General features: G+C 55.1%; 8 protein-coding genes across 8 annotated transcripts, besides 2 other annotated features; 1 reads left to right on the top strand and 7 right to left on the bottom strand.

The window, feature by feature from the left end:
• Positions 1–1,041: 1,041 nt before the first annotated feature.
• On the bottom strand, positions 1,042–1,386 carry LPMP_191380 (hypothetical protein; the record flags this gene model as incomplete). The annotated part of the gene is made up of 1 exon (XM_010699830.1): positions 1,042–1,386. One exon carries the CDS (start codon positions 1,384–1,386, stop codon positions 1,042–1,044), a length of 345 nt encoding a protein of 114 aa, XP_010698132.1.
• A 770-nt stretch (positions 1,387–2,156) lies between these two features.
• On the bottom strand, positions 2,157–2,993 carry LPMP_191370 (eukaryotic translation initiation factor-like protein; the record flags this gene model as incomplete). Its single annotated transcript, XM_010699829.1, has 1 exon — positions 2,157–2,993. The coding sequence occupies one exon, from the start codon at positions 2,991–2,993 to the stop codon at positions 2,157–2,159; it is 837 nt and encodes a 278-aa protein (XP_010698131.1).
• A 745-nt stretch (positions 2,994–3,738) lies between these two features.
• Positions 3,739–4,100: a repeat region.
• Positions 4,101–5,011: 911 nt separating this feature from the next.
• Positions 5,012–6,877, bottom strand: LPMP_191360 (protein kinase, putative; the record flags this gene model as incomplete). The annotated part of the gene is made up of 1 exon (XM_010699828.1): positions 5,012–6,877. One exon carries the CDS (start codon positions 6,875–6,877, stop codon positions 5,012–5,014), a length of 1,866 nt encoding a protein of 621 aa, XP_010698130.1.
• A 768-nt stretch (positions 6,878–7,645) lies between these two features.
• LPMP_191350 (hypothetical protein) lies at positions 7,646–7,999 on the bottom strand (the record flags this gene model as incomplete). Its single annotated transcript, XM_010699827.1, has 1 exon — positions 7,646–7,999. The coding sequence occupies one exon, from the start codon at positions 7,997–7,999 to the stop codon at positions 7,646–7,648; it is 354 nt and encodes a 117-aa protein (XP_010698129.1).
• A 1,223-nt stretch (positions 8,000–9,222) lies between these two features.
• LPMP_191340 (oxidoreductase-like protein) lies at positions 9,223–10,983 on the bottom strand (the record flags this gene model as incomplete). The annotated part of the gene is made up of 1 exon (XM_010699826.1): positions 9,223–10,983. The coding sequence occupies one exon, from the start codon at positions 10,981–10,983 to the stop codon at positions 9,223–9,225; it is 1,761 nt and encodes a 586-aa protein (XP_010698128.1).
• Positions 10,984–11,348: 365 nt separating this feature from the next.
• MPK4 (mitogen activated protein kinase 4, putative) lies at positions 11,349–12,440 on the bottom strand (the record flags this gene model as incomplete). The annotated part of the gene is made up of 1 exon (XM_010699825.1): positions 11,349–12,440. One exon carries the CDS (start codon positions 12,438–12,440, stop codon positions 11,349–11,351), a length of 1,092 nt encoding a protein of 363 aa, XP_010698127.1.
• A 284-nt stretch (positions 12,441–12,724) lies between these two features.
• Positions 12,725–13,816, bottom strand: LPMP_191320 (hypothetical protein; the record flags this gene model as incomplete). Its single annotated transcript, XM_010699824.1, has 1 exon — positions 12,725–13,816. The coding sequence occupies one exon, from the start codon at positions 13,814–13,816 to the stop codon at positions 12,725–12,727; it is 1,092 nt and encodes a 363-aa protein (XP_010698126.1).
• Positions 13,817–13,908: 92 nt separating this feature from the next.
• Positions 13,909–14,156: a repeat region.
• A 2,536-nt stretch (positions 14,157–16,692) lies between these two features.
• Positions 16,693–17,367, top strand: LPMP_191310 (hypothetical protein; the record flags this gene model as incomplete). The annotated part of the gene is made up of 1 exon (XM_010699823.1): positions 16,693–17,367. One exon carries the CDS (start codon positions 16,693–16,695, stop codon positions 17,365–17,367), a length of 675 nt encoding a protein of 224 aa, XP_010698125.1.
• Between the last annotated feature and the right edge of the window lie 7,150 nt (positions 17,368–24,517).

Here is a 24,517-nt window from a genome sequence, read left to right as displayed (position 1 = left end):
CTGCGAGGTCGTGCAGATACAATGTGCCACATCCACGCACATGCCGCCACTGAAGCAGCGCTGCGGTGCAAATGGCATCTGCGTCTCACCGCTGCCTCAGGGGATGTGTTTCTTTTGTGGTTGTTCCCTCCTCCACCCACCCACCCACCCTTTTGTGGTTGTGTGCTCTGGTTTGGCCACTATTTTCCCCTTACACTTACAATCAGTGACACCTGAGCCAAAAAGGAAGCGACAAGATGAACCGCCAGCGTGCAAGAGAAACAGTACGAGCGAAGGACGCACAGAAAAAAAAAGGTAAAGTGTGAGGCTCGCCATAAACATGATGCGCCCCCACCCACCCACTCACCTCTCCACCCCTCCGTGAGAGGCAGTGAACCAAAGACTCACGCAAGCGCACTGAAGGGCACACACTCACAGGCACGCTCCGAATCGATGCAAATGGGCGCAAAACAAGACAAAAAAAAGGGTTGCCAACAGTCGCTGCATTTGTGCTGATCCAGGGACAGAGAAACGCGGCTAACAGTGTCGTGATCCAGTCAACAGTCATGTGGGAAAGAGCACGGCAGAGATTGGTACGACTTGTTTCCATGAGCGCCCCCTTTATGCAACGATGACCTGATGACCCCCTCCATCAGCCAACCGCGGCGCTGCGAAGACCGCCTCTCATCTCTGGAGGGGAAAAGGGTCAGAGAGTGCACCACGGAAAGAGCACCCGAAAAACACGACAGTGTTGCACCTTGGATGCCATTCGCTTGTCATTGCTTAGACGATTGCACACGCAAACACCAAGAGAGAGTGTGCAAAAAAGAGGAAGAAAGGGATTAAAAGATGTGAACAACCTGCCAAAGGAAAGCAAGACCTCTCAATAAACTTCTGTGATAGGCAGGTAGGTGAGCGGTGGATCGGTGGAGAAAAGAGAGATAAGGTGAGTTACACATTCGAGGAACCTTATCGTCAGAGCAGGCCTTGCTTCCCGCCTCTCGTCTTCAGTACTCTGCCTGAACCTATTCTCAGTGTCGAGGAGGATGAGCCGACATCATATCATCTGGTAACGTGGAGTAATGTAAAACTATAAGTCCACATCGTATCGGAGACCATCCTTAATAGTAAAGTATTGGCATTGATTATGCCGAGTAGTGCCTGCGGCGTCACACAGAGAAGGGAGAGCAGGTTCTCTGGGGATGTCAAGTTTGCCGGTACAACTTCGCTTCCAGTGCCCAAGAACGCCAATGCTCCTGTTCCACCGCTCACGCTGCGGTAGATGGAGGTGGTGATGGGGACTAATGGCGGGAGCATCCGATTGGCCTGCTGCGGGGAGCTTATGTGCAGCCGGGCGTACATGCTAGCCGGAATGCGGCAGGAACTGGCGACGCGGCGACCAAACATCTTCCCAACACGACGAAGAAGAAAAAGCAAGGGAAAGGGAGAAACAAGACCACGTTCAAAGTCCGAACTCCCTTTTCCTTTGTTTTCTACCTTGAAGGAAGTTGAGGAGGGGTGTCTGATATCCACTGAGCCACCGGTGCATGCATGTGACAAGCGAAACAAGAAAGGAGGTGTGGACGAGGGAGGAAGAGAGAGTGGAAAGAATGAGTCATGGGGAAAAGAGGCAGAATGGAAGAAGGGTCAGCGTTTCCAAGTCATGTATGTGTGTTTGCCACATCACGCCTGTGTGTCAGAGAACTCACTATGTTATGGAGAAAGTGCCACCGAGCCTAAGAAAGAGCCATTGGCGTGACGAGTGAGAGCGCCTACTTGGCCAATGAGTATTATCTTCATTGAGACTGGCGTGGTTGTAACGTGCTCGCAAGTGAGCACACACGCCCCGGACGAGAGCAGGGGGGGCGCGCGTGTGAAGACACTTTTCTGCCTTTTCTGAAGGTGTGTGTGTGTGTTTGAGTGCCCAGGAATATAAGGTGGCAAACAAGTACTCTGATTTCTAAAGATGAGGTGAACGAAAGGTGAAGGGCGGTAAACATCTTCCTCCTTGATGGCCGAATGAAACGAGGAGGCGTGGCAATGGTCCAGCAAGTTGCGGTGCATTGGCGTGCGTGCCACGACGGGGTCAAAAAGACACACAACAGCCGCTGATGGGAGAATCACTGACACGCAGCACGCGTTGGGGTTGACAGGCCAAGGTGTCGCATCACACGATTTCACCCCCTCACATCGATTGCAAGAGTGTACTTGGGCCTGAACGTTGGAGCAACCCTGCTGCCGCCCTTCACAAAGTCCAGCCTTGCCTCCATCAAGTCCCGGTGTGCCATATAGGTGATTGCTGATGGAAACCCAGACGCCTCTCGCGTCTTGGCAGCTGGAGAACGGTCTGGGGACCATGGCATCTCCATCGGTGTGTCAATTTCGCCGTTCCGTCCATCTCTACTCGTCTCCTTCGACAGGAGGCCTAGGCGCAGCTCCTTGCGGATGTACTCGGCAATCTCCATCTGCGACACCCTGTCGTCAGCACGGCGAGTCCACAGACAAAGTTTCCACTCACTTAGCAGAGGCGCCACGTGGCCAGAGGGCAAGGCGCGTTGCTTCCCGCGGCTCACAGTGACGCCGCAAATCTCCTCCTCGTCACCAGGAAAGAGCTCCCCAATCGCAGAGAGGCACAGTGTCTCCCAAGCCACATCGACGGGCTGCAAATCACCCCCACCCCCTGACGCCTTGCTGGTAAAGGGAATGATCCACTTTCCACCCCGACGGTTCGCCTCGTGCTCCCACATTGGGGCAATGTGTTTTCGAAAAAGGTAATAGGAGCTGTTCGGTGGAAGCTGCGATGGCAAGATAGTGCAGTTGAATATCCCCCAGAAGCCTTCGGCACTGTCGAACAAGCCGATGCTCTTTACCTGCTCCAGCCAGTTGGAATTTTCTGTGCCGTGGCCTTGCTGTCGGTGCGGGATGTCGCACCACATCTCCCACGTCCCCCACAGCAGAGTAAGTGGTTGCTCATCTGTCGCAGCGCTCTCTGGGGAACACCTATTCGGATTCATGGCGTCAGGGTGCAAGACAAAATAGGAGCTGAAGCACACCTCAGGAAGAAAAAAAACGTGATGTGATGTCTATCAGTCTATGTGTATGATGCAGAGGGCGCCCTCGATAACTACGGTGGATGGAGAAAGTGTATGCCCCTTGATGCTCTAGGGATTTCTTCAGTCTGAAGAGCACCTGCAGGTTCTCTGTGTGAGACTTGTTCTTCTGACTAGGTCGCTCTTTTTGAAGAGGAGCGGAACGCGTAAAGATGAAGGAACGGCAGTTGTAGCGATGAATGGAGCTGAGATCAGATGTGTTAAGGAGGAAGGGACTGATTTCTTCCGGTATTCACACATTTCCGTTTGCCTTCCAGAGACCAATGAACGATCGTTCTGAAAAAGACACTGGGGCTCACTCTCAGAAAAGGAAGCGCCTGCAGCGGGAAAAATAAGAAACCTTGTGCTCCTCCAAAGGAGCCTTCGAAGCAGATGGGGGAGAGTTTACCCAGACTAGCACATACAAGCACCTGTAATTCTCCGTTCTGAATGAATTGCGTACCACTGTTGGCTCCACTCCACATCAGAAATGAAGGAATAGGCAAACACTGAAGCCCTTCGTGCGCAGAATGGGGGCAAAAGAGAACAATTTCAAACATCTTCAAGGCCGTCTATAGTGTGCCTAACAGACATTTCTCTCAGCGTGTTCATTCGCCGCCGCGGAACACGAGGCCGAACCCCCACCCCGCCCCCGGCCGCAAACAACACCCGCGGACTCACGGTCGTGCTCGCCATGCCGCGCCTCCCCCGGGGGTGGCGCCCAGGACCCACATCAGCCGACAGCGAGGGCCGGCTAAGACATGCGCAACCCGCCTCGACACCCCACCCACCGCACGGATGCCGCAAGGGTGCCCAGCGCCGCAGGTCGACCCGACGCAACGCCACCCACGACCTGACCGCCGAAGTTAGTAGAGATCCGTTGGCCTGGCTTCCCCATGCCGCAGACATTGGAGCCTGTTGCTGCCAGAAGCGATTCGGCGTTGGCAGGAATGGGGACCCCTTGGCCTCCCCGCACGGATTGGGGGTACTGGGCACCGATGTCACGCACTGCGGTGACCGCTGTCATCAAGGTAAAGGAGGAAGAGCCCACAAGAACATGTAAAGAAGGGGGCTGTGGTGCAGGGGCATTGTAGGGAAATCAGCAGCTCTCTACTAGTCGCCGCAATGGCAACAAAACAACAATAAAGCGATAGAGGTAGCAGAAGGACGGATAAAATGCGTGCGGGTCCTTTTCCTTTAGGATGTAAAAGAGCACCGAAGAGTGAAGGGAGGAAAGCGAAAAGGACTAGAAGCATCAGTGCTCTCCGTCAAACCCCCCTCCCAAAAAAAAAAAGAAACACACACACACACACGAGTCGAGGATTGAAAAGAAAAAAAGATACTCACTGGGTAACCCCTCGCGGAACAATTTACAAAAGAATGGAAAGCGGAGAAAGAGCTGTGAACAACGAATTCGTCTCATCCCTGGAGATATAAAAGACATGGGCACAAGAAAACAGTGAGGAAGACATAAGCGGTCGAAGGCAGCATGGGAAATGGTACTCAGAAAGGGTGAATGGAAACAAACCATAGCAACATCCCCTCCCCCAACAAGAAAAAGGTGGGGGAAGAGAAAAAAAAGTCTGGCGCCGTGGAAGGCGGTGCTAACAAGAAAACAGACAAAATAAGGTCGGGGAAACTAGATAAGAGGGGGAGGTCATTTTTGAAGTCGTCGGTACTGGGCGATAGAGAAAAAAACAAAGCAGACAATAATTGAAAATATGGAGAGGGCAAGAAAGCAAATCAAAGCAAAGCTGAGAGCAGTATTAAGAACTGAGGTAGAGTAAGCAGGAAGGAACCCCTGCCTTCGTACTTCTGTAGAAGGTCGTATGTGCCATGAATGTGAGGATGTGCACTAGGCCTCGGAGAATGGGGACGAATTGCTTCCACACAGAGGCACTGACATGAAAATGCACAGTCAAGATTAGAAAAGCCGAGAGCCTCTAGTAGACACTGAAAGCCTGCTCGCGACCGCTGGAGGAATGAAGCGCCTCAGAAAAGGGCTCACCAGCATCTATGTCGTTTACAAGCTGACGCGGAATCGTTGTCACGAGTCCCTGTGCATCCTGTACGAACAGCCACCCCTCACTCTTGCGCAGCGAGTGGACAGAGCTCTGAAACGAAGTGGAGAGCAGCTGCCACACAGACGCGCTGTGATTGAGCCTCTTCCCATGAACATTCTCATCGTCCCCCTCCGCCTCTGAGGTGGCGTCGGTGTACGGGGCATGGTGCTTAATCCAAGATGAGTTGAGGCACTCAAAGGCAGAGGGACGGTCCGCCGCCCTTGGCGCAAGCATGCGGCGTAGCAAGCTCTTGGCCTGCTGAGACACGTAGCTCCACTGAGGTTCACTAAAGTCCAGACCCTCGTACACAGCCTCAATATGCTCTTTAGACGACAGACACGGAAACGGCTCACACCCCGTCAAGAGGATACATATAGTCACGCCAGCCGCAAAGATGTCCATACGCTTCACCAAATCTACCGGCGTTTGCGGCTTGGCTATGTCTCCAATCTGCTCGGCAGACTGCCGGCTTGAACGAAGGCGCTGCCAAGCGTTCTTCTGTGCGTTGTAGGCGGAAAGAATCTCAGGGGCAGCGAAGCCGAGCGTTCCACACGGGGTGGACGAAATGAGAAACGGCCTGTGAGCGTTCGCGTGAGGCTCCGTGCGCTGCACACTTTCCGACCTAGGCCCCATGTTACCAACCTCATCGGGGGGTGCAGGCGGCAAAGGAGTGTCCGACGTCCGTGCTGGCGACAGGAACGCGTCTTCAGGCTCGCTTTTCGGAAGAAGCTTCGCGTACCCGAAGTCGGCAAGGCGTATGTGCAAGTCATCGGACGCGCTGGCATGCCCTGTAGCGCACCCGCCGCCCGCGCTGAGAGACCCATCCCCTTGCCTCTGTACACTTGAATTTACAATGGGCTGTAGCAAGATGTTCTCCGGCTTGATATCACGATGCACAACCCCGCAGACCTCGTGCATAAAGTGAAGCGTTTCGAGAAGCTGGCGCGCGATGACGACCACATCATACTCCATTGGAATCTGTTGACGGACCAGCCAGTCAAACAAGTCTCCGCCGGGCACGTACTGAAGTACAATATAAACCTCACTGGGGCCCTGCGCGACAAAGTGCAGCTGAACGACGTGACGGTGGTAGCATCTACGCAGCGCATCCACTTCCCGTTGAATGTGCTTCCACCTCCTCAAGGAGAAAACAGTCGACTTTCGGATCGCCTTCACAGCCACAGTGCAACCAGCAAGATCGGCTAGCACCTTTGCATCCAGCACGTTAATTAGAGACCGTGCAAGCTTCTTCGTAATGTCTCGACGCACCATTGTGCGATAAACCTCACCATTGGCACCTTTGGAGATGAAACACCTACCTTCGAAAAAAGTACTCCATCCGTACCGCGTGTGAGGATACGGCAGCACAACGCCCATCTGCGTGGCATGGCACAGCTGCAGCAGACGATGCTTTGCCGTCGCGTCACAGTACTCGAAAATCAGCTTCCAAACACACCGTGGTGCGTGGGCGACCAGATTCGGCTCTACTACGCACCGCCGACACACTGGCGCATACTGAGCAGCAGCGTCTTTCTCGTAATCGTAGGTTGAAAAATTAGACCCATATCGGCGCCAAACGTAGCACATATCGCAGCAAGGAAAATGACAGCGGCTACACTCCTCTAAGACGAAGCTGCTGCCCGTCTGCCATGATGACTTACGTATCGCTTTCGCGCCGCACAAAGCACACACCGCTTGCGACCGATTTGACGTCTGTGAAGTCTCTTTCCCGCTTCGTGCCCCCATCTGATCCGCCTAGGCGTGTGAGAAGGACCTCGGGGGGACTCACCCAGCTGCGTGTAATGTTTCTTCGAGGTGGTGTTGATGGGTATCGGCAGACGTCCCGTGAGCCCCGTGCCAGAGGTGAAAAAAGGCACCTGGTGTGACTAGCCGATTCCCTTTTGCTTTCAATAGCGTTTCTTGCGTGTGCAAGAATTAACAGAACCCAAAATATTCTAACCAGACGTGGTGCATATCAGAAAGTCACTCTGCGTTATTCGAGCCGCTTGCAGTGAAGTAAAGCGCCACACACGCCACTGCCAGCCTCAACGTCAAAGGAAAAAGAAAGCTCTACTTACAAGCTGCGTCCCAGCAGTTGCTATCTGAGGGGCGGGAGCGGAGCACATGCGCAGCATCGCAAAAGTGTAGACAAGGGAGAGAAGCAAATATTTGAAGATGGCGTAGAAGGCACATACGAGGCAAGACAGTCGAGCGCTCCTCTTGGCACAGAAGAGTGCATCTGTCTCGTCTAAGCGCACCACTCGCATCACGCCCATTGGCATGGTGCCGCATAGATGCTCAAGTAACTCATCTCTACCAGCAGGGATCTGCCAAGATCTACTTTTAGCCACGGTGAAGCTGACTTTTTTGTCCTTTTCGTTTGATGAAAAGGACAACGGCGCAGCGACCCCGATCACCCTTTGGTGGTGCCCACGGTATTTTTCTTCCACTCAACAAACTTGTGAATAGGAAGGGTGTTAGTATGCGTGACAGAACGCGTATTGCGGCCATGGGTCAGCTTTTCGGACCTTTGGCTTCTAGAGCCTCCATCTCCATGCGATGGCGCCGCTTCTCTGTGGCAATGCACTTCATCAAATCTACCTTGTATGGGAAGTAGCAGGCCACGTGCTTCTGATAAAGCTCATACCCATTCACGTGATCCGCCTCCATGCACTCGTGAAAGAGTGTGTTGAACTTGTAGCAAGGATTGTCAGCCTTCATATCGGGATCGTATGGATGGTAGGGGTGCCGGCCAAGAAGCTCGTTAATGTGTTTGTTGCCCAAATCCTTCGTTGGCAAGTTTTGAAGGTAGGCATCATCTCCGTACATCCAATCAATGGCACGGCGGAAGTACGTGTCTTGTGGCATCCTTACCTTGCAAGAATGAGATTGTGATGCGTGTCTAGTCACTGCTGTCGATGCCTCGACTCAGCTTCGAAAAACGTGAAGACGGAAGCACAATGGGGAGAGAGGAATGCTAGAAGAAGACTCCAAGAATGGCACCTCAGCAGTGCCTGGGCGCCTTTTTTCTTTGTTGCAGCAGCACATGTCGCTGCATATAAAACAGAACGGAAGCTCCCCATTTGAGTGCACTGCTGACGTGCAGAGAAGCTCTTGAAGAATGCAAGAGAAGAAGCAGCAGAGAGCTGTTTGTTTGTGTGCCTGAGCGCCACACAAAAGAAGAGCAAGACATCGAGGTGGTCGATGATGTCCCCAGGAAGATCCAGCGGAAAGTCTACTTAGGTGCACTCATCGCTATCGCCTTGCTTGCCACACAGAGACGAAAATGTAATCGTGGTAGCAGCCTGCAAAAGCGTCGCAACTCATGTCTGTGCCCGTCAACGCCTGGCTGAATGCTGCGGTGAAGCCCACCCCGGACAAGCCTGCGTAGATGCGCATCGTACTGTAGCACATGCGAAGCAGCTCTTCCTTCTTCCGCGGAAGACCGCCAGTACACCCTCAACGGCTCAAATACTGGTGTCGACGGGTCAGCGGCCTTCATAACGTGCTCGCCAAAAAGGTGTTTTCGACGAGAATCAGCCCCTTCAGTCCCATATAAGCTGGCGATGGGATAGTTGTGTGCGATATCGCCAACACTGGCCTTCTTGCTGTTCGCTATGGTATTGTACTGTGAGGAAAACGTACGCGTACTTCCCGCCAAGGTCGTGCTGCACGCCTTTGAGCACCTCGCTCAGGTCAGTGTCACCGGTCGTCGTCCTGCACCTCGCTCGCGATCATCTCGATAAATAGTAACCTTGGTGATGCGTCGTTTCTATGATGCAGGTTTGCAGACCCCAGTGGCTTCACCAGCGCGACAGCCATGGCCTGTACACATACGAGGAACGGGCTCCGTATCAGCGAGAAAGGGTGCAGCGTCAAAAGTGGGGAAACTGTGCGTAGCAAAAATGAAACATTCATTCCCGGTTCACTCTCAATTAGAGGCGTATGCACTGAGCATTGTGCCGAAGACCTCGGCAAGATCCATGTAGAGGAATACTAACTCACCCAAGGTCCCACTGCTTTGTCTAATCTTTCGTTTCTTGATTGTTCACTCATGTAGTTTATCGTACACGGCGAAGGAAACATACCCATCACTCAAATATGTTTCCAGTGCTCCATATGTTGAAGTTCAACCGCCCTTGATCCTCCAGAAGCAACAGCCGTTGCTCCTGCACACTGTCATCATCGTCTGGCTCGGCGAGCAGGTCGCATTTGACCAGCTCCCGGACAGATTGAAGAGCCTTTGCCGGACCACAGACGAATACCTGGCCCGCGCTTTGTAGGGCATCCGTGACCATTAGACGGTTCCGCTTCACAAGGTCCGTCACATACATGCCGTGCTTCCCTCTGTCGTCCTCCCGCGAAAGAGCATACTCATACTTGGCAATTGCTCCTGTTCGCAATGCTTCTTTGAGGGTTTCATCATACAACAGCTCCGCCTTTGAGCGCACTCCGTAGAACACCCAACACGAAAAGGGGGCACTCCCAGCCACTGAAGAGGCGCGACGAAGCATCAGCTGCGTGACAGCTGCAATTAAAGGAGCAATCCCTGTACCACACCCGATAAGGAAAAGTCCGCTGTGTAAGCTCTTGGTGTGAGCAGGGTTGCACAGAGCTGTGCATCCAGCCTGGAGCTGCTGAGCAAACAGAGAGTTTCCAAACAGAGAAAAGCTGATATACACGCCTCTGGGACTCGAGGCAGCTGGATTCCTTGTCATAGAGCGCGCTGCACAACAGAGTGGATGAGACGTGTGTCCAAAAAAGAAGTTGCTGTCGTCCCCGGAGGCTTCCTGAGCAACCCTGTTGAACATGTCTGCAACCTGCAGAGCGTCTGCACTGACGGTGGTAGCAGCAGGCACATTTGCAGAGCGTTGAGCGCACACCTCCCTCATACATAGCTGAAGTGGACTTGGCGGAAATGTTGCAGGAATCCAGTTTGCCAGGCTATACTTGCGTGTCTGGAGCGGTCCACTGATCTCAAGGACACGGTCAAGTGGAATATTGACAAAGGAAAAGGCTTCAAGTACGTCGACAAGAGAAGGGTAGCAAAGCGGTGCGTTGCTTCTTGACAGTGAGCGCAGAAGCTGGGGACCTATCTCAGAAAACGCACAAGCCTCAAGAAGTCGTACCTTCTCTGGGTCGGGTGACGGGGTGGTTGAAGTCGAAGATGCAGAGGAAGACTTGGAGTCGTTGTAAACTCGCAAAAGACTCGCAAAAAAGCTATGTTGCAACAGGTAGCTACTACTACTTATATCGACATAGACAGAAAGAAGCTGCCCAAGCATCAGTGGCTTTTGCAAAGGAAGCCATGGGGGAAAGTTGTCTTCCGGCACAAACGGCGAGCGATGTAGCTCACACCATGCACATGGATCCAGGTGAAGCGCCTTGCACAGTCTTTCAACATCATTGGCATCCTGTGTACCGTGACTGTTAGTCACAAGCACCTCCACTACATCACCCGGTAGCATTGCCTTGCCTTTTGCAGATGTAAAGAGGTTGATAATGCTGATGCCAGGATCAGCTGGAGAAAACGAAGGTGTGCTACAGCTCGCTAGCTCGATTCTGTCAATGGGAAAGAACCCCCGTGCTTTCATCTCGGCTCTCTCCCACTCATCAGGAAACCTTGTGGTTGAAACTGACGAAGTTGGTGGATCAATGTACTTCACCACAACCGTACCGATATAATTAACAATTTCTTCCTCTTCTGAGGATTGCGTGCCCTCCTCTTCGTCACCCCCACCTGCTATGAACTCCTCAAATCTGGCGAGCTCATCGTAGTAGGTATCCCACACACAGCGGGTGCAACCGCTTCCACAGCACTCCCCTGGTGCTGGTTTGCGTGGACGCTTCATGCGTCTCAGTTGATCGACCTATGTAAAGAAGTCGATTGTCGAATAATGACCCCCTGACGTCAATACACAGAAAATGGATAAATAAGTACAGTATCTATGCACTTTTGAATGGGGAAAGGGAGGGGGTATGGGTTGAGCAGCAATGCGCAAAAAATTAGTTCACGCTTCATCATAGTTTTTGTGTGTGCAGAAAAGAGTGACCCTTGATGTCCAAAAATTGGAGCGGATTTTAATTTGCACTTGATAAATCCAGCGTGTCGCCGAGCTCAGAAACAGTCATTATCCACCGTCACTAGATAATTTAAAAGCAGATGTTTTTTTTTTTGAGCGATGTATGCAAAAAAAAAAATGAGAGGAACAGATTCCTATTCATTCGAATGTGAGTAGGCTTCGACAACGCGCCACAAATCCTCACGGAGTTGCGCCTTCGTTTCAATATGACTATGATTCCACACAAATGGATTAGGGGCGTCGGCTTCTTCAGCGGGGTCTCGGTACTTCGAAAAATATGGATGCTCCATCACTTCCTTCGCAGTTAATCGTCTTGCTGGGTGAAAGACTAACAGTTTTGAGAGAAGATCAGTAGCTTCCTCGGTAGCCATTGGAAAAAGATCTCTAAAAGGGAGAGCCGGCCGATGCGGCTGAGAGAGAATAAATGCCCGTGCCTCAGAGCTCAGAAACTCCATGTCATCGATAGACGGGGATCCTAGTAGGTTGACAATCATTACTAGCTGTTCGATATAATCGGTTCCTGGAAGCAAGGTACGCCCTACCATCAGCTCTGCAAAAATCAGACCAAGGCTCCAGACATCTACCGCACTCGTATACTGATTGAAACCCATCCCAAGTACCTCAGGGGGTCTGTACCATCGAGTTACAACGTACTGGGTGAGGTCCGACGAGCTCATCACTTGATCATCACGAGCCAGTCCAAAATCGCAGATTGCCAGCGCGCAGTCCGCATTTACAAGCAAGTTACTCGGCTTTAGGTCTCGATGCATCACTTTGGCAGAGTGGAGGTAATGTAATCCACGGAACGCTTGAATCATGAAATACTGTAGATGTTCATCAGTGAGCTTCTGCCGACTTCGTATAATACGATTTAAATCGGTGTCATAAAGATCCATTACAAAATAAATGTCCTCGAACGTTTCCTTTGAGTGCGGCCGCAAGAAGTGGTGGAGGCGAATCAGGTTACTGTGCTTCAGGGACGTCATTATCTCCATCTCCCGCAAAATTCGTTTCCCTTCGCGAAGATCACCAAAAACACGTGACAATCGCTTGATTGCCACCCGCTCACCTGATCTGTTTGCGACCGCTGAACACACAGTCCCATACGCACCAAATCCGATAATCTTGACCAGATCATATTCCCTGTCCACTTCGAATCCTTGCCCCCGGACGCTATATATTTTTTTACCGCTGGGCAGTTCAGCTAAAGGGACGAGTTGAGTCATACTTAGCTATGAACCCTTTCGTCGCACTCTGAACTCCGTAGTAGCCACACAACCAGGATCAGTAACAGTAGTTGAAAGAGATGTGAATAAAGTAGCTTTTTAGCATTTTATAAATAGGTTCTTGAGCGAATCCAATTGACTCAGAAAGTGTGTAGCGGGTTTATTGAATTTTACAACATTCTGCTTTTGTAGCGCGAGAAATCCTCCTCGCTTGCAAGCAGGACAGCACATTTGCCACTAGTGGGACACTGAAATTAATGAACCGCATATTGCTTTTTTTTTTTTCATGATACATCGATCAGACATGTAACAATCAACATCCGCGTGGCGTTAACAAACTTGGCCCGCACATCATCAGTCACAATAGACACTGGCAGCTGAATCACATTTCCATTGATCTCCAGGGTGTCTGTTGTTGCAGAAAGATCAATGTCACGAAGTGAGGCCACAGTGTCAGGCACTAAAAATCGAATGACTACTTTTTCTTCGATATGCTCTATGGAAAAGCGGCTCCAGTTACCCTCATCTTTTTCTTTAGGCTTAGTAGTAGATGCAACGAGCATGCTGGAAGGGCGCAGCTTTGGCGTCTTATCGTCAGGCTTCAGTGTTTGCACAGGTAGACATGGGAGCTGTTCCATGCTTCGCGTGTCAATAATTTGACACTTATCTCGCAGTGACTGCGGAATGTGTCCCAAAGGATCTGGGGCATTTCCAGAACCTTCACCACTCCCATCAGGGCCGTAGAGTCGTGCACTTCCGTTCACTAAAAACCCTTTTTTGATCCCAGGAGTTGATATCACTTCACACACCAGTGGTTGCTTGGGCTCTGGTACATGTGACTTCATTAAATTAAGTACGTCCGGAATTGTGTTCTGCTCTTCCTTGTGAGACTCTGAACTACTCGACTTCCTCTGAAACAAATTAACAGCCTCCTTGGTGATTTCATCCACTGATATCCCGACGGTATCCGAAAAGTAAAGAGGATTTCCAGCGATTCGACAAGTCCTCGGTAGTAGTTGCACGCCACATTCATTTCGAATCCACTCAATCGCAAGCCTCACTAGCTTCTCCGTCAGGTGTTGAAAAAGGTGATGCTGAGGTGTACACATCTTAATCAAAAGCGTGTGTACAACAACGTCCACACAATATGCATAATCCTCACGTTTCGTTTTCTTTGGCTCGCTCACCGAAATGGGAATAATAAGGTTATCCACCCCATGATGCGCTATGTACTCAGCATCCACTGCGTTCATGCTTCGGGCAAGCGGGGCACCAACAGAATCGTGGCCGCAAAGATTCACCACAAAAGTAGAACATTCATCCGCGGTGTTCGCCGCGAAAGCAAAACCAACCAAGAGGCCTGCTGCTGTCAGCATTTCAGCATGAAAACCTTCACTAAAAAAAAAACAATTCCAGAAAAGGGAAGAGAGCAGAGAAGAGAACAAAAATACAGATACCATCATTTCCATTCAGTGTGCCCATTGGCTTCCATATAACACGAGGCCGAACCCCCACCCCGCCCCCGGCCGCAAACAACACCCGCGGACTCACGGTCGTGCTCGCCATGCCGCGCCTCCCCCGGGGGTGGCGCCCAGGACCCACATCAGCCGACAGCGAGGGCCGGCTAAGACATGCGCAACCCGCCTCGACACCCCACCCACCGCACGGATGCCGCAAGGGTGCCCAGCGCCGCAGGTCGACCCGACGCAACGCCACGCCGACAACCCCCTCGGCGGGGCCTTTTTTTTGGACGATAGGGGAGGAAGGATCGGAGACCCACACCGCCACCGAGAAGCCACCCGCCTGATGGTGCGGAAACATCCGAATAGAAAGCAAAAGCGCGTCGCTTCTCTTCGGATTGCACGCCAAGTCGAAGAGGGAAAAACAGACAGAATCGCACAAAGCCCTCCATGCCATGACCACCCCAAAATGAAGACATCGCCTTTTGCCAAAAACAGACGGCGGTGATGCGATTCCCTCGCGACTGCAACCCAAGCCCCCCGCACGCATGGGGAAAAAACCGCAGACGAAGTGCACCGACCACTCGACACCGCGAAAAAGAAAGCCGGAACCCCGCAGGCACACCGCGGGCGGCGGGTGGCGAGGATGGGGCGCACCCCCTGCGAAAGAACACCGGCACGCAAGCTCGCGGGGGGGGGGGGGGCGTCTGGAAAACCGCGGGGCGCCGCGGCGATGCTGGCGCGGGTGCGGGCGGGGGGTCTCTGTAAACGGGCCCAAGCGCCCCCCGGGGGGGTCGCATAAAACCGAAAGCGCCCGCACCCAACTGAAAAACGCACCGCCGGAACCCACGCCACCCACCCCCAGCAGAAACAACACCTCCCTCCCGCAATACCGAGAGAAGAGCGACCCGCCGACACCAATTCCGGGGCACCAACGGGGATGCCTGGGGAAGGGGATGCTTTCGACACCCGCCAGGCCACAACTGGCGGGGTCTGCTTGACGGCATAAGGGACCAAATCCCCCCTAGGGTGGTGGCCGAGAACCAATGGCGGCGCGGAAAGACTGCTTTGCCTGGGGCCACCTGCCGGCCCCATGCCCGGCCATGACCCACCGATAAAGCACGCGCCCGCCAGTGTTCGGAGGAGCCAAACCCCACCCTGGACCCCCAAATCGCGCGGGCGAACGCCTGCGAGCGGGGCTGGGCTGAACAGCCTGCGCCGCCTTCAGCCGAAGCGGATCCGCACCCCACCCAGGGGGCGAAGCTCTGCACAGGTCTCTCCGGCACCCAGAAGGCGCCGGGCACATTACCTTTTTGGGCTCCTGAAATAATCTTGCCGGCGGCACAGCAATATTTGTACACAAGAAGGCTTGCAAACCCGAAGGGTCCCACGGAAGCTGCGGGATGGAGACTGGTTTGTCGAAGGGTCTATCCCCGAGATGGTTTGCTGCAACCTTGTGCTAGGGATCGGAAGCCTTTGAGTGCCCCCAAAAGCCCCGGCCACGACAAGCCCCAGCGCTTTTCGCAAACATTGAAAGGCTTTCCCCCGCCGCTGTGGGAATTTCAATCGTCCCCACGCATCCCTGTGGAACCCCGAAAACAACGACACCGCTGGCCAGCCCGCCACCCCATTGTGTGGTGCAAGCTTCATTCTGGAGAACTCAGCGGAGACGCCTGAATATTTCCAGAGCGGCACAGAAAGTGCACCGGACTTGGCGTGGCCCCGGGACATCGAGGTGGCCAGCCTGCGTTCCTACCGCGTCGTGGATTGCGATCATCAGTTCCCCACTTCTGCCATCACTCTGATTCGTGGAACCCGGCTAACCTCGTCAGCCCCCACCTTCCCCGAGGGTGTTTTACAGCTGCAAAGGGGCAAATTGGGGTCATTTCGGTGAGGCATCAAAAGCTGTCAGACCGTTGGGCGAAGCCACTCCGGACGAGCAGAAAGCATCGTTCAGCTCTTCCCCCCCTGCGCACTATCAAACGTAATTGTCCACATGGATGTCGAACTCGTGGGGTTGTGCGGTGGCCTGCCGAGACGGACGCCGCCGACGAGCAAGCCGCAGATGCACAATCAGCTTACTATGTCAACTCGAACCACCACATCTTGCGCACACACCAATTACGCAAGCATGAGTGAAAACACGCCACCAGGCAAGTCCCAAGGATACCTGCCGCTGACGGATATCAATGGCCGACCCCGACCACTGCTCCATGGTCAGTGCTGCGAACGGTGCGTGTTGCACTAACGACCCCTCCTGTCCATCAGGCGCCTCCCACCGCTGACAGTCGCCCTGAATATACCATTGGTTGAAAGCACCGCTTGCTTGCGCAAACCCTATTTCACCGCCCCGCCAACCCCCAGCCCCTGACATTTTCATCCCCACAGCCAACTATTTTTCCCTTTCCGGGTCATGATTTCACTGGGGCCAATGCCTTTCCCATTCCCGTGGCGCCCGCGCCCAAGTCCTCCCATCACAGCCCCCCCTTCTTCCCGGCCCGCCGACGCACAGGGGCTACCGACTTCACCACCACCACCTTACCTTTTCCCCGCCGAAGATGCGCCGAGCACGTGCGTTCGCTCCTTTCTTTCCCCCCCGCCGGGGTATGGCGTGACAGCGAATGGGGTGAAGACAACGGACGGGGGGGGCAACAGACCGCCTGCCCTCGGGCAAAGAGCTCGTCCAGCCCTGGCTCGTCCCGAAGAAAGCCGGGCAGGATGGCATCCCCAACGAGGCGCAGCGACCCCTTCCCCATGGGACAAAAGCGCACATTTTAACCCCCATTAAGTGGATGTGGGTTGCCCACCTTGTTCCCCAACAGCGGAAGAATGCGCACGTTTCACCGCCACCAAAACCTGGGAAGCCACAAGAACAACCCCCGCCGCACCGGCCAATTAGTCCCACCTCCTGCGTCTCCAAACTTATGCGGCGCACGACGTTGGCGCGCTTATTTCATGCGCGCCAGCCCCATCTATGCCAACATGCGCGTGGGCGTTGCTGCGCCACGAAAATGGTGCTTTCCAGGATCACAGGGACGGTCGAGATACATAGAAATATTGATTACCACGTGATGATCGTCAAGCGCCCGGGCAGGGAGCAGCAGGCAACCCACCGAGTAATGCAGACGATAATAACCGTGGTGGATTTCGGGAAAGCCTTCGACACTATGGATTCCCAGATTCTCGCGAACAGACCACAGAGTTTCCCCGGCACCCGCCTGAAGCGCTGGCTCCGAAACTTCCTTGCACACCGCTATGCGCAAGCAAAGCTTGGAAACCCATTTGGCAAACAGTATGGCCTAATGGCTGGTGGCCCCAAGGCGCCGTTCTTGCACCACAACTGTGTTCCCTACAAGCCACTCCTCTCCCAGAGTTGTTGGTGGCCTCATTTCCTGACACTCAGTTCGGCATGTGCGCAGACGACCTGGCCATCACCATTCCATGTCGTGGGCGGAATTCTGACGTAAGGATCGTCAATGCGGTCCTGGGAAAAGTGGCGGCGTGATCGAAAGACAGCGGCATGCAGATAAATCCGCAAAAAAGCGAATCCTTTTTTGCACACTCCAAGCCACACGGACGAAGAGAAAGTGTTCGACCCAGTCCGCCTCGGGGGGACGGGGTCCCTGTTTCACTGTTCGGTGGCAACAAGAATCCTAAGCCTCTTAGCCTCCAACTTTTTTCCTGAGCGGGATAGAACGCCAATTCGACGCATGCACAAAAGCAAGTGGAGCTGCGGGGTTCGCGGTTGTGTCGTATTGAAAACCGCCGGTTTGACCCTCGCCATGCGATGTGAGGCAATTTTTCTCTGGCCATGACGACCCCAACCGCTACGTGGTCCAGCGGTTGGATGAGGACAATGAAAGGCACGGAAAAACCCAAGCCAATTAACCGGCGCACTCGTCTTCACTGACTTGTCACTGGTCTTTCCTTTGCTTTTGTTTGGAGATAAGTGCTGCTAGAATCCGACCTCTTCCCCTGTAATTCGGGTTGTTTCGAAGACGACTCATGCCGTAAGAACTATCCAGGTTCACAGAAACTGGCGGGCCTATCCGCCACCCACTTTGCCAAAGCCCCGCCCCTGTTGGCGGAGGGGGCGGGGGTGGGCGGCTTTGTTGCCGGGCTGCTTGTTTGGAACGGGCCCACGCCCGCGCAAGGCCCCCCGCACCCACCCCGGCGCTGCGGTTTTGCGCATGGCGTGTCTATTGGCACTGGTTCGCCTTTGCGCCATTCACACATTGTGGCAGAGGGCGGCCTTGTTATTGCAAAACGTGCCGCGCGCATGGGCAACCCCATTGGTTTCCCGAGGGCACCCCGCGTTACAGCCCGACCCCCGCCGCCATCCCGCCACTTCCCCCCTTTAGGAAGACTTCCCGAAGAACTGTCACCGAGGACTGTGACCCCTTGGCTAATGGCCACTTGGCTAAGAGCATTGCTATGCGCAGGGGTCTTCAGAAACTCGTCCCTCCCATTGCGGAAATCGTGCCGAGAGAAGGTGTTTGCTTGTTCGCGTGGCAGGTGGCCGCCCCCTTCCGGGCGCAGGCCCTTTTCGCCAAACCTCTACTGTTGAGAGCGAAATCTGTTCCTGCCCACTGTTCCTAGCAACGGGCTGGGAATTCACCTTCAGTTTTGTATGCACTCCTAGGGATTCCTTGCAACGAAGTAGCCAACACAGCCGCGGTCGATGTGGCTGCTGAAGGTCTCTATGCCTCACCCAAAATCCATCCCTTCTGCATAATTGGCCTTCGCTCCTTCCTTGGAAGAGTGCTTGTTAACAAATGGAAGGCGCAACTAAGGGGGGGGGCACGCGTCACCTCCGCTTGTGTGGAAGTCGTTCTGGCCCGTTCCCGCGAAGCCTATCAACCGCGAAGCCCCTGGCTCGTTCGGGGGAAGTGGGGTTGTCGAGAATTCGCCGCGGCAAACGCCCCCGCTTCGGCCGGCTTTTCTGGGCGGAGAGCCTGTGCCAAGCGTTTTCGTTGGCGCAGTCCATCGCAGGAGCTGGGTACGGCTTTGCGTGGTGCGCCATCAGCGGGGAATGGGGAGCCAAGAAATCTCCGCAGTGCTCAAAGGATTCCAGAAACATGTACATACCATGGAATCATCCCCAGCAACTTCCGGGTGTCACAAAACCCCATAACACCCACACGCGGTGACAGACCCCCACTGGTAGGTGGGACCTGCGCGTGTCCGTTCAGTGGCTTCGCGCACCTTCAAGAATAAGGAATCCATGTGGCGTGGTTCTCCCCAACCCGGGCGCGCGCCGGGACAGGGCGCTGCATCCTGTTAGGCGTTCTCTTCTACCTAGTCCGGCCGCGGGTTCGGTCGCCGACCCCGTTCCTGGGGAGGGTTTGTCGATCACCCACGTGTCTTGGCGCCCTGTCCTTGCCGAGTGCCGCGCTCGAAGCGTAGCCAGGGCCGGAATGATCAGTCGCGGGTTCTTCCGGTGCTTCCTTCACCCAGGGCCGCCCATTCGATTTGTGGGGGCCGCGCCGGCTATCGGCCCCGTTGCCCCAAGCGGGCTTTGGGGGGGGGGGGGGAGAAAATCCGCGGGCAGACGGCTCCCTGGGCGGGGTTTCCCAAGATGAACCTCGTGGTGGCGGCGTCCCGCCCCCGGGGCGTGCGGGGGCTTTGGGGATGTCGGGGTGGCTCTTGCGGTTCCCCCGTTTCGCCGGCGCAGGGGCCAGAATAAACCCGGTAAAATACCGGAAATGGGCGCAGGGGTGTCCTGGGGGCACCGGTTCGAAGGGGGGGGGGTGCGATTTCAGAGGTGGCGCGCGCCGCCCCGCGGGGCCGCCGGCGGTCCGGCGTCGCCGGGAGGGGGGGCTCCTGGTAGAAACTGGCGGCGAACATTTTTCGTTTGGCCACGGAGGAAACCGTTTCTTGGCGGGGAAAGTGGGAGACGCAGGGCGCATTGCTTGACGCCAGACCTCGGGATGGCAAGGGAAATGTGCGGGTTTTACTTTCCGCATTTTTCCGCCCGCCTTTGCCCCCCGGGCGGTTTCCCCGTACCCCGGTGCCGTTCGTCGCCCCCCGCGTTCTGGTTCGAGGCGGGCGGGTCTCCTTTGGGCGTGCGCGCTGGCTTCTGTCGGTGCGGAATGAGGCGGTGTCTGGCCATCTTGCCTCCGACAATTTCGGGTCCTGTGCGGCGGGGGCGGGCCAACCCACCGCCCTGGAAAATATGCCCCTGTATTCAAACCTTGGGGAAATGGATCTCGTCCGGGTTTTCCCTCGTCACGCGCATCTTTGGCGTGATCAGAGAACCCGTGGCTCGCAAACTTCCCGTTCGCGTTCTGCGAGCCTCAACGGGTTTGCTGGGTTTCGCACGCGTCTTCGGTTGCCGCCATAATCGTATTATTCCACCTGGGGGGAGGGGGGCTATGAGGCTGGGGGAAATCCGAAGAGCTTTTTTCATCTGACGCACAAAAAGGGGGCCCCTCGAGGCGAGGATGTCCGTCAGCTTGCATCCTTGGTCCTTTGCATCACTTCGTAGACGGTACGGTAAAGGTTGCCTTTCTGCCAAGCCCTGGTTGCCAGCAAGGTGTTGCCGACCATGGTGCATATTGTGATGACGGTTTCAATGTCAGCGGTTTGCTTGCGATTGCATGTCCTACGGCTGCGTGCCGGCAGGCAGAGCGCAGCATCTGTGCAGCTGATTGGGGACTCGAAAGACACAGTTGTAGCGCATGTGTCTTTGGCAGTGGGATGGGAATGCAGAGGGCATCAAACTGCATTTGTAAGATCTGCAGCGTCTCTCTCACGTCCCGTCTGGCCGACGGCTGTGGGAGTGGGGTGGGCCGTAGAACACCCTCCTTTCGAACCGAGCCATTGGGTGCGGGCTGCGTGATCAGTCGTCATCCTTTGTGATCTGGCGCCCAGAGCACAATAACCGAGTGCGCAACCTGCGCCAACAGGCAGCGCGTGTATGTACCCCCCTGGGCGTCGCCTGGGCTTGGCCTTTTGTATCGCGAGATCAAAACCTCCCGGCCTCAGCCTGGCGGAACGGGTTGTGCGAGAGACATCGGAATGTTTGGGGGCTGGGGGTGGGGGGTCCTTAGGCAAATGGGTGCCTCCCGCAGATTGTTGCCTGCATTCTGGTGCCGGGTCGAGTCCCTGGGGAACGCTGGTTTCCTTGAATGGCTTGTTGGCTGCGGTGTTGGGTTCGTGGTGTTTCTGTCGCGCGTGGCCTGCCCGGTTTGGTCTTTCAAGGGGGGGGGGGGCGTTTTTGGTGTCGTTGCTGCGTTTGGCCGGGCAGGCGCGCCGCGCCGCGCACGCCGCCCGATGTCCCCCCAGCCCCGCATCAAAAGACCACATCACCAACAGAAACAGGCGTGCTTCCGGGCTGTCCCCCAAGTGTTTGGCTGCATCCACGACCTGTCTTTGGATTTGAGATCTCGCTGCTCATCAACTGGTGCCATTTGCCATACGCTGCTGGGTATTCCAGTGGCTCCTCGGGGTTGATGGGTTTCGTCTGACCTGTAGCCAATGGCACGCTTATCAGCGCACCGTGCATCGCTGCGTATTTGAACGAGATGTTCGGCGCTTTCCAGTTCCTCCTCCTGGCTTTCCTGTGGGTTGGTCGTTTCGCTGTGGCATCTTGGGCCGGTCCTCGGGGGCCCAAAAGTGTTGCTACCAGGCGCGCGCCGAGACCTTGTCCCATGCTGCTTGCAAGGCTGTCGTGGGCTTTGGCTTGCTGAGCGCATCGGTTATCTGAGATATGTGCTTGCATGCACCTTTGATGCATGGCTATAACTGTCAGAATCCCTGTTCGGTTTCTGTTGATCACGGGTGGTAAACCATGGGCTGTGTGTTCCATAATCGCGCGGGTCTGTTGTCCAGCTCCCCGCTACGCTCAGCCACGGACTTCTATAATTCCTCCAGCGTGATGCCTTCCCTCTGCGCCAGGTCTGCCGTCCCTGAGAAGGAGGTCTTGTGGAGGTGCTTGTTCGCTTTTGCTGCCGCAGAGCAGTTCAAGTACCTGCGCAAGAAACTCTAGTTTTCTAGGCTTCCATGTGGTGGCCTCGTTGAGGAACGGGCCCAAGCGGAATGTTGCGGTGTGGGGCTGTCGTATCGCGTCGTCTAGTGTGTGCTCGAATATAGAGGCCCACACGAAGACTCCCGCAGCCATCGCTGAAGCGCTGCTGCGCCATGCACTTGACAAAGGCCAGAAGCAGTTGTGTCGCGATTCTCAAGAAGGGCGTGCGTGCGTACCGCCTGACGGTGACGGACGGAGGCTGAGTCCAAAATATGCAGTTGCACTTTGCTGGACGTTTTACCTCAGGTTAGAGTACCGACTAGCCCATGATGCAGCGCGTGCAAGGGGTGTGTGGCAGTCTCTCTCCGTAGGTGCTGGCTTGGTGTACAGCTGCCCGGGTCGGATCTGCCGCAAGCGTGGCCAGTCGTCTGCACTTGCAATGGAGTGGCGTTGGCGTGTAGTGCTGGCGAAGACCAATCCAACTCATGACTTGTCCTCTTCCTGTGTGACACTCAGCCTCCGGTGAGCATTCCCATTGGTCTTTTCTGGCACCGTCCCCTTCTCCGGGTTGCCCGACGGGGAGCCTCGCCTCCGCGGATCCCACCTTGGCAGCTGCCCCGACCTCAGCCACGCGACTCCTGTTGCCGTAGCGCTCTGGAGTAATCGCCACCGCAGCCGTGGCGTGGATTGGCATTGTCGCATGTTTGCCCTCAGAGCCTTTGATCTGGCGATTCACCTTGTCAACCAGACCAAATGCGAGAGCGTTCAAGCTGCCTCGCCATCATGTCCACATCTGCCACATCCTCTTGGATCCATTGGACGTCGTGAACAGGAATATGTATCCGCTACCAAGCAATGCGTTGTCCTTCAGTTTCTCGTGAAGCCCTGTCACAGCACTCTCCGCGCCGCCAACCAGGCCACCGCTTGCTGCCTTCCACTCAGCCGGTAAGAGGGATGCGCTGAGCTCGCGCCACTTTGGGGTGGAAAAAGAGGGTACTGCAGTTCGGCACCTCGCTCGCCAGCGGGGAAGTCATTGTGCGCCCCCCCCCTCTGTCCCAGGGGCTGGCCAGAAGCCAATGATGCGTTTTGATGGCGTCATCAGTGCTGACGTGGAGGATCACGTGCATCAGTGCGTAGCGTGCATCGCTCAGGTCATTTGAGGAGAGCTCGCACTAGCTCAGCCTCACCGCTACGGGAGCCAAATGGCCTTGCCGGGCGAGACTCACGGAACTCTCCTCTCCTCTCCTCCAGCCCTCCGCGAGCTGCGGGCTTTTGATGCGTTGTTGTTCCCTTCCTCCCCAAAGTGCCTCAGCCTTGATCGGCTCCTGCATCCACGGGTAGACTAGTAACTGGTGCTTGCGCATAGGTCTCCTCTATGAGGTACTTCACGCTTCTCATGCCTGCTTCGGGTTGCCTCGGCGCTGAGAGGGCCGTCAGAATCGTCCTCCTTCTCTGCCTTCAGTTCCACCGCTGGGTAATCTGCCCCGTTACCTCTCAAGGAGTGCGAGAGACAACGTTTGCATTCGTCGGTTACCGACTCTGGTGTCCGAGATGTTTTAGCTTCGGTAATCTTTGTTGGGAGACGGCTGGTAACGAGATGTATAAAGCCTTTTTCGTTGAGCCGGTGTGTCGGCTGCAAAGGAGTGGAAAGAAGGGAGGAAACTGCCCCGAGCGAGAAATGCGCTCTGTAGATGCAATGTTGTGCCAGTGAAGGAGAGGATACGCGTAAGAGGTCATGCAAGCTAGAAGGGGGCTTGTTGGATCGTGAGATTGTATTCCGCGGCCCTTCCCTGATCCCTGAAAAGGTGATCCTGTTCTCGGCAGTCGTCACTTAACAGTTAGTAAAGCCCCCCCTCCCCCGTGAAGTGTAAGCGATCTCTGATTTCGTATTATTACCCTCAGGGGTTAAAAACACGAAGGGGAAATGGAGGTGGGGGAGGGGGGATAAGCAGCCTCCCTCCCCCAAGGTGAGTGCACCACGCGAGGATGGCGTTTCTGTGGAGGAGGCTAAACGCCTCTGCTCTGCACTGCCAAAGGTGCCCACCTTTTTCCCTTCCAACTATCGGCTCATCATCGTTTGTTGTTGTACTCAGCGAAGGGGAGAGGGCAGATCAATACACAGAGAAAAAGGGAGAGGAAAAGGAAAAACAAGAGGGACAAAGAGAGACGGACAGACCGGCAGATCAGAGGGGAGTGATGTAGACGTAGGCGACCCCTCTCCCTCCCCAGAGAGGGGTGAGAGTGGAGGAGATGGCGAACGGGAGAGATACACCGAGGCCATTAGGGAGTCCGCATATTCGTCGTGATCGACCCGACTTCTGGGCTGTGTGTGCGATCGCGCCGCTAACACCGCTGGCGTCGTGGCAGGAATGGAGTGCGCCTTGTATACAAGAGCACGCATACGGGCACGTGTTGTGTTTGCGTACGGACGGGAGCGCTGAGCCACCTGTTTCACTGGGTGGAGACATGAAGGGGACCGGATGGAGGGTGGCGAGCTCACTCTAAGGATACGGAGGGTGGGAGTGACGAGAGGGGGGAACCATAGGGTCACTGGGGCCCGTGCTCCAAGAGAAGGGAGACTTGAGGTAACACTGTCGGGTAGAGGAGCCATCCCGCTTCCACTGAGCAAAGAAGAGAAAACTTCCTCG

This window comes from Leishmania panamensis, assembly GCF_000755165.1.
Source record: "Leishmania panamensis strain MHOM/PA/94/PSC-1 chromosome 19 sequence".
Lineage (NCBI taxonomy): Eukaryota > Euglenozoa > Kinetoplastea > Trypanosomatida > Trypanosomatidae > Leishmania > Leishmania panamensis.
This window is presented reverse-complemented; position numbering and strand designations above follow the sequence as displayed.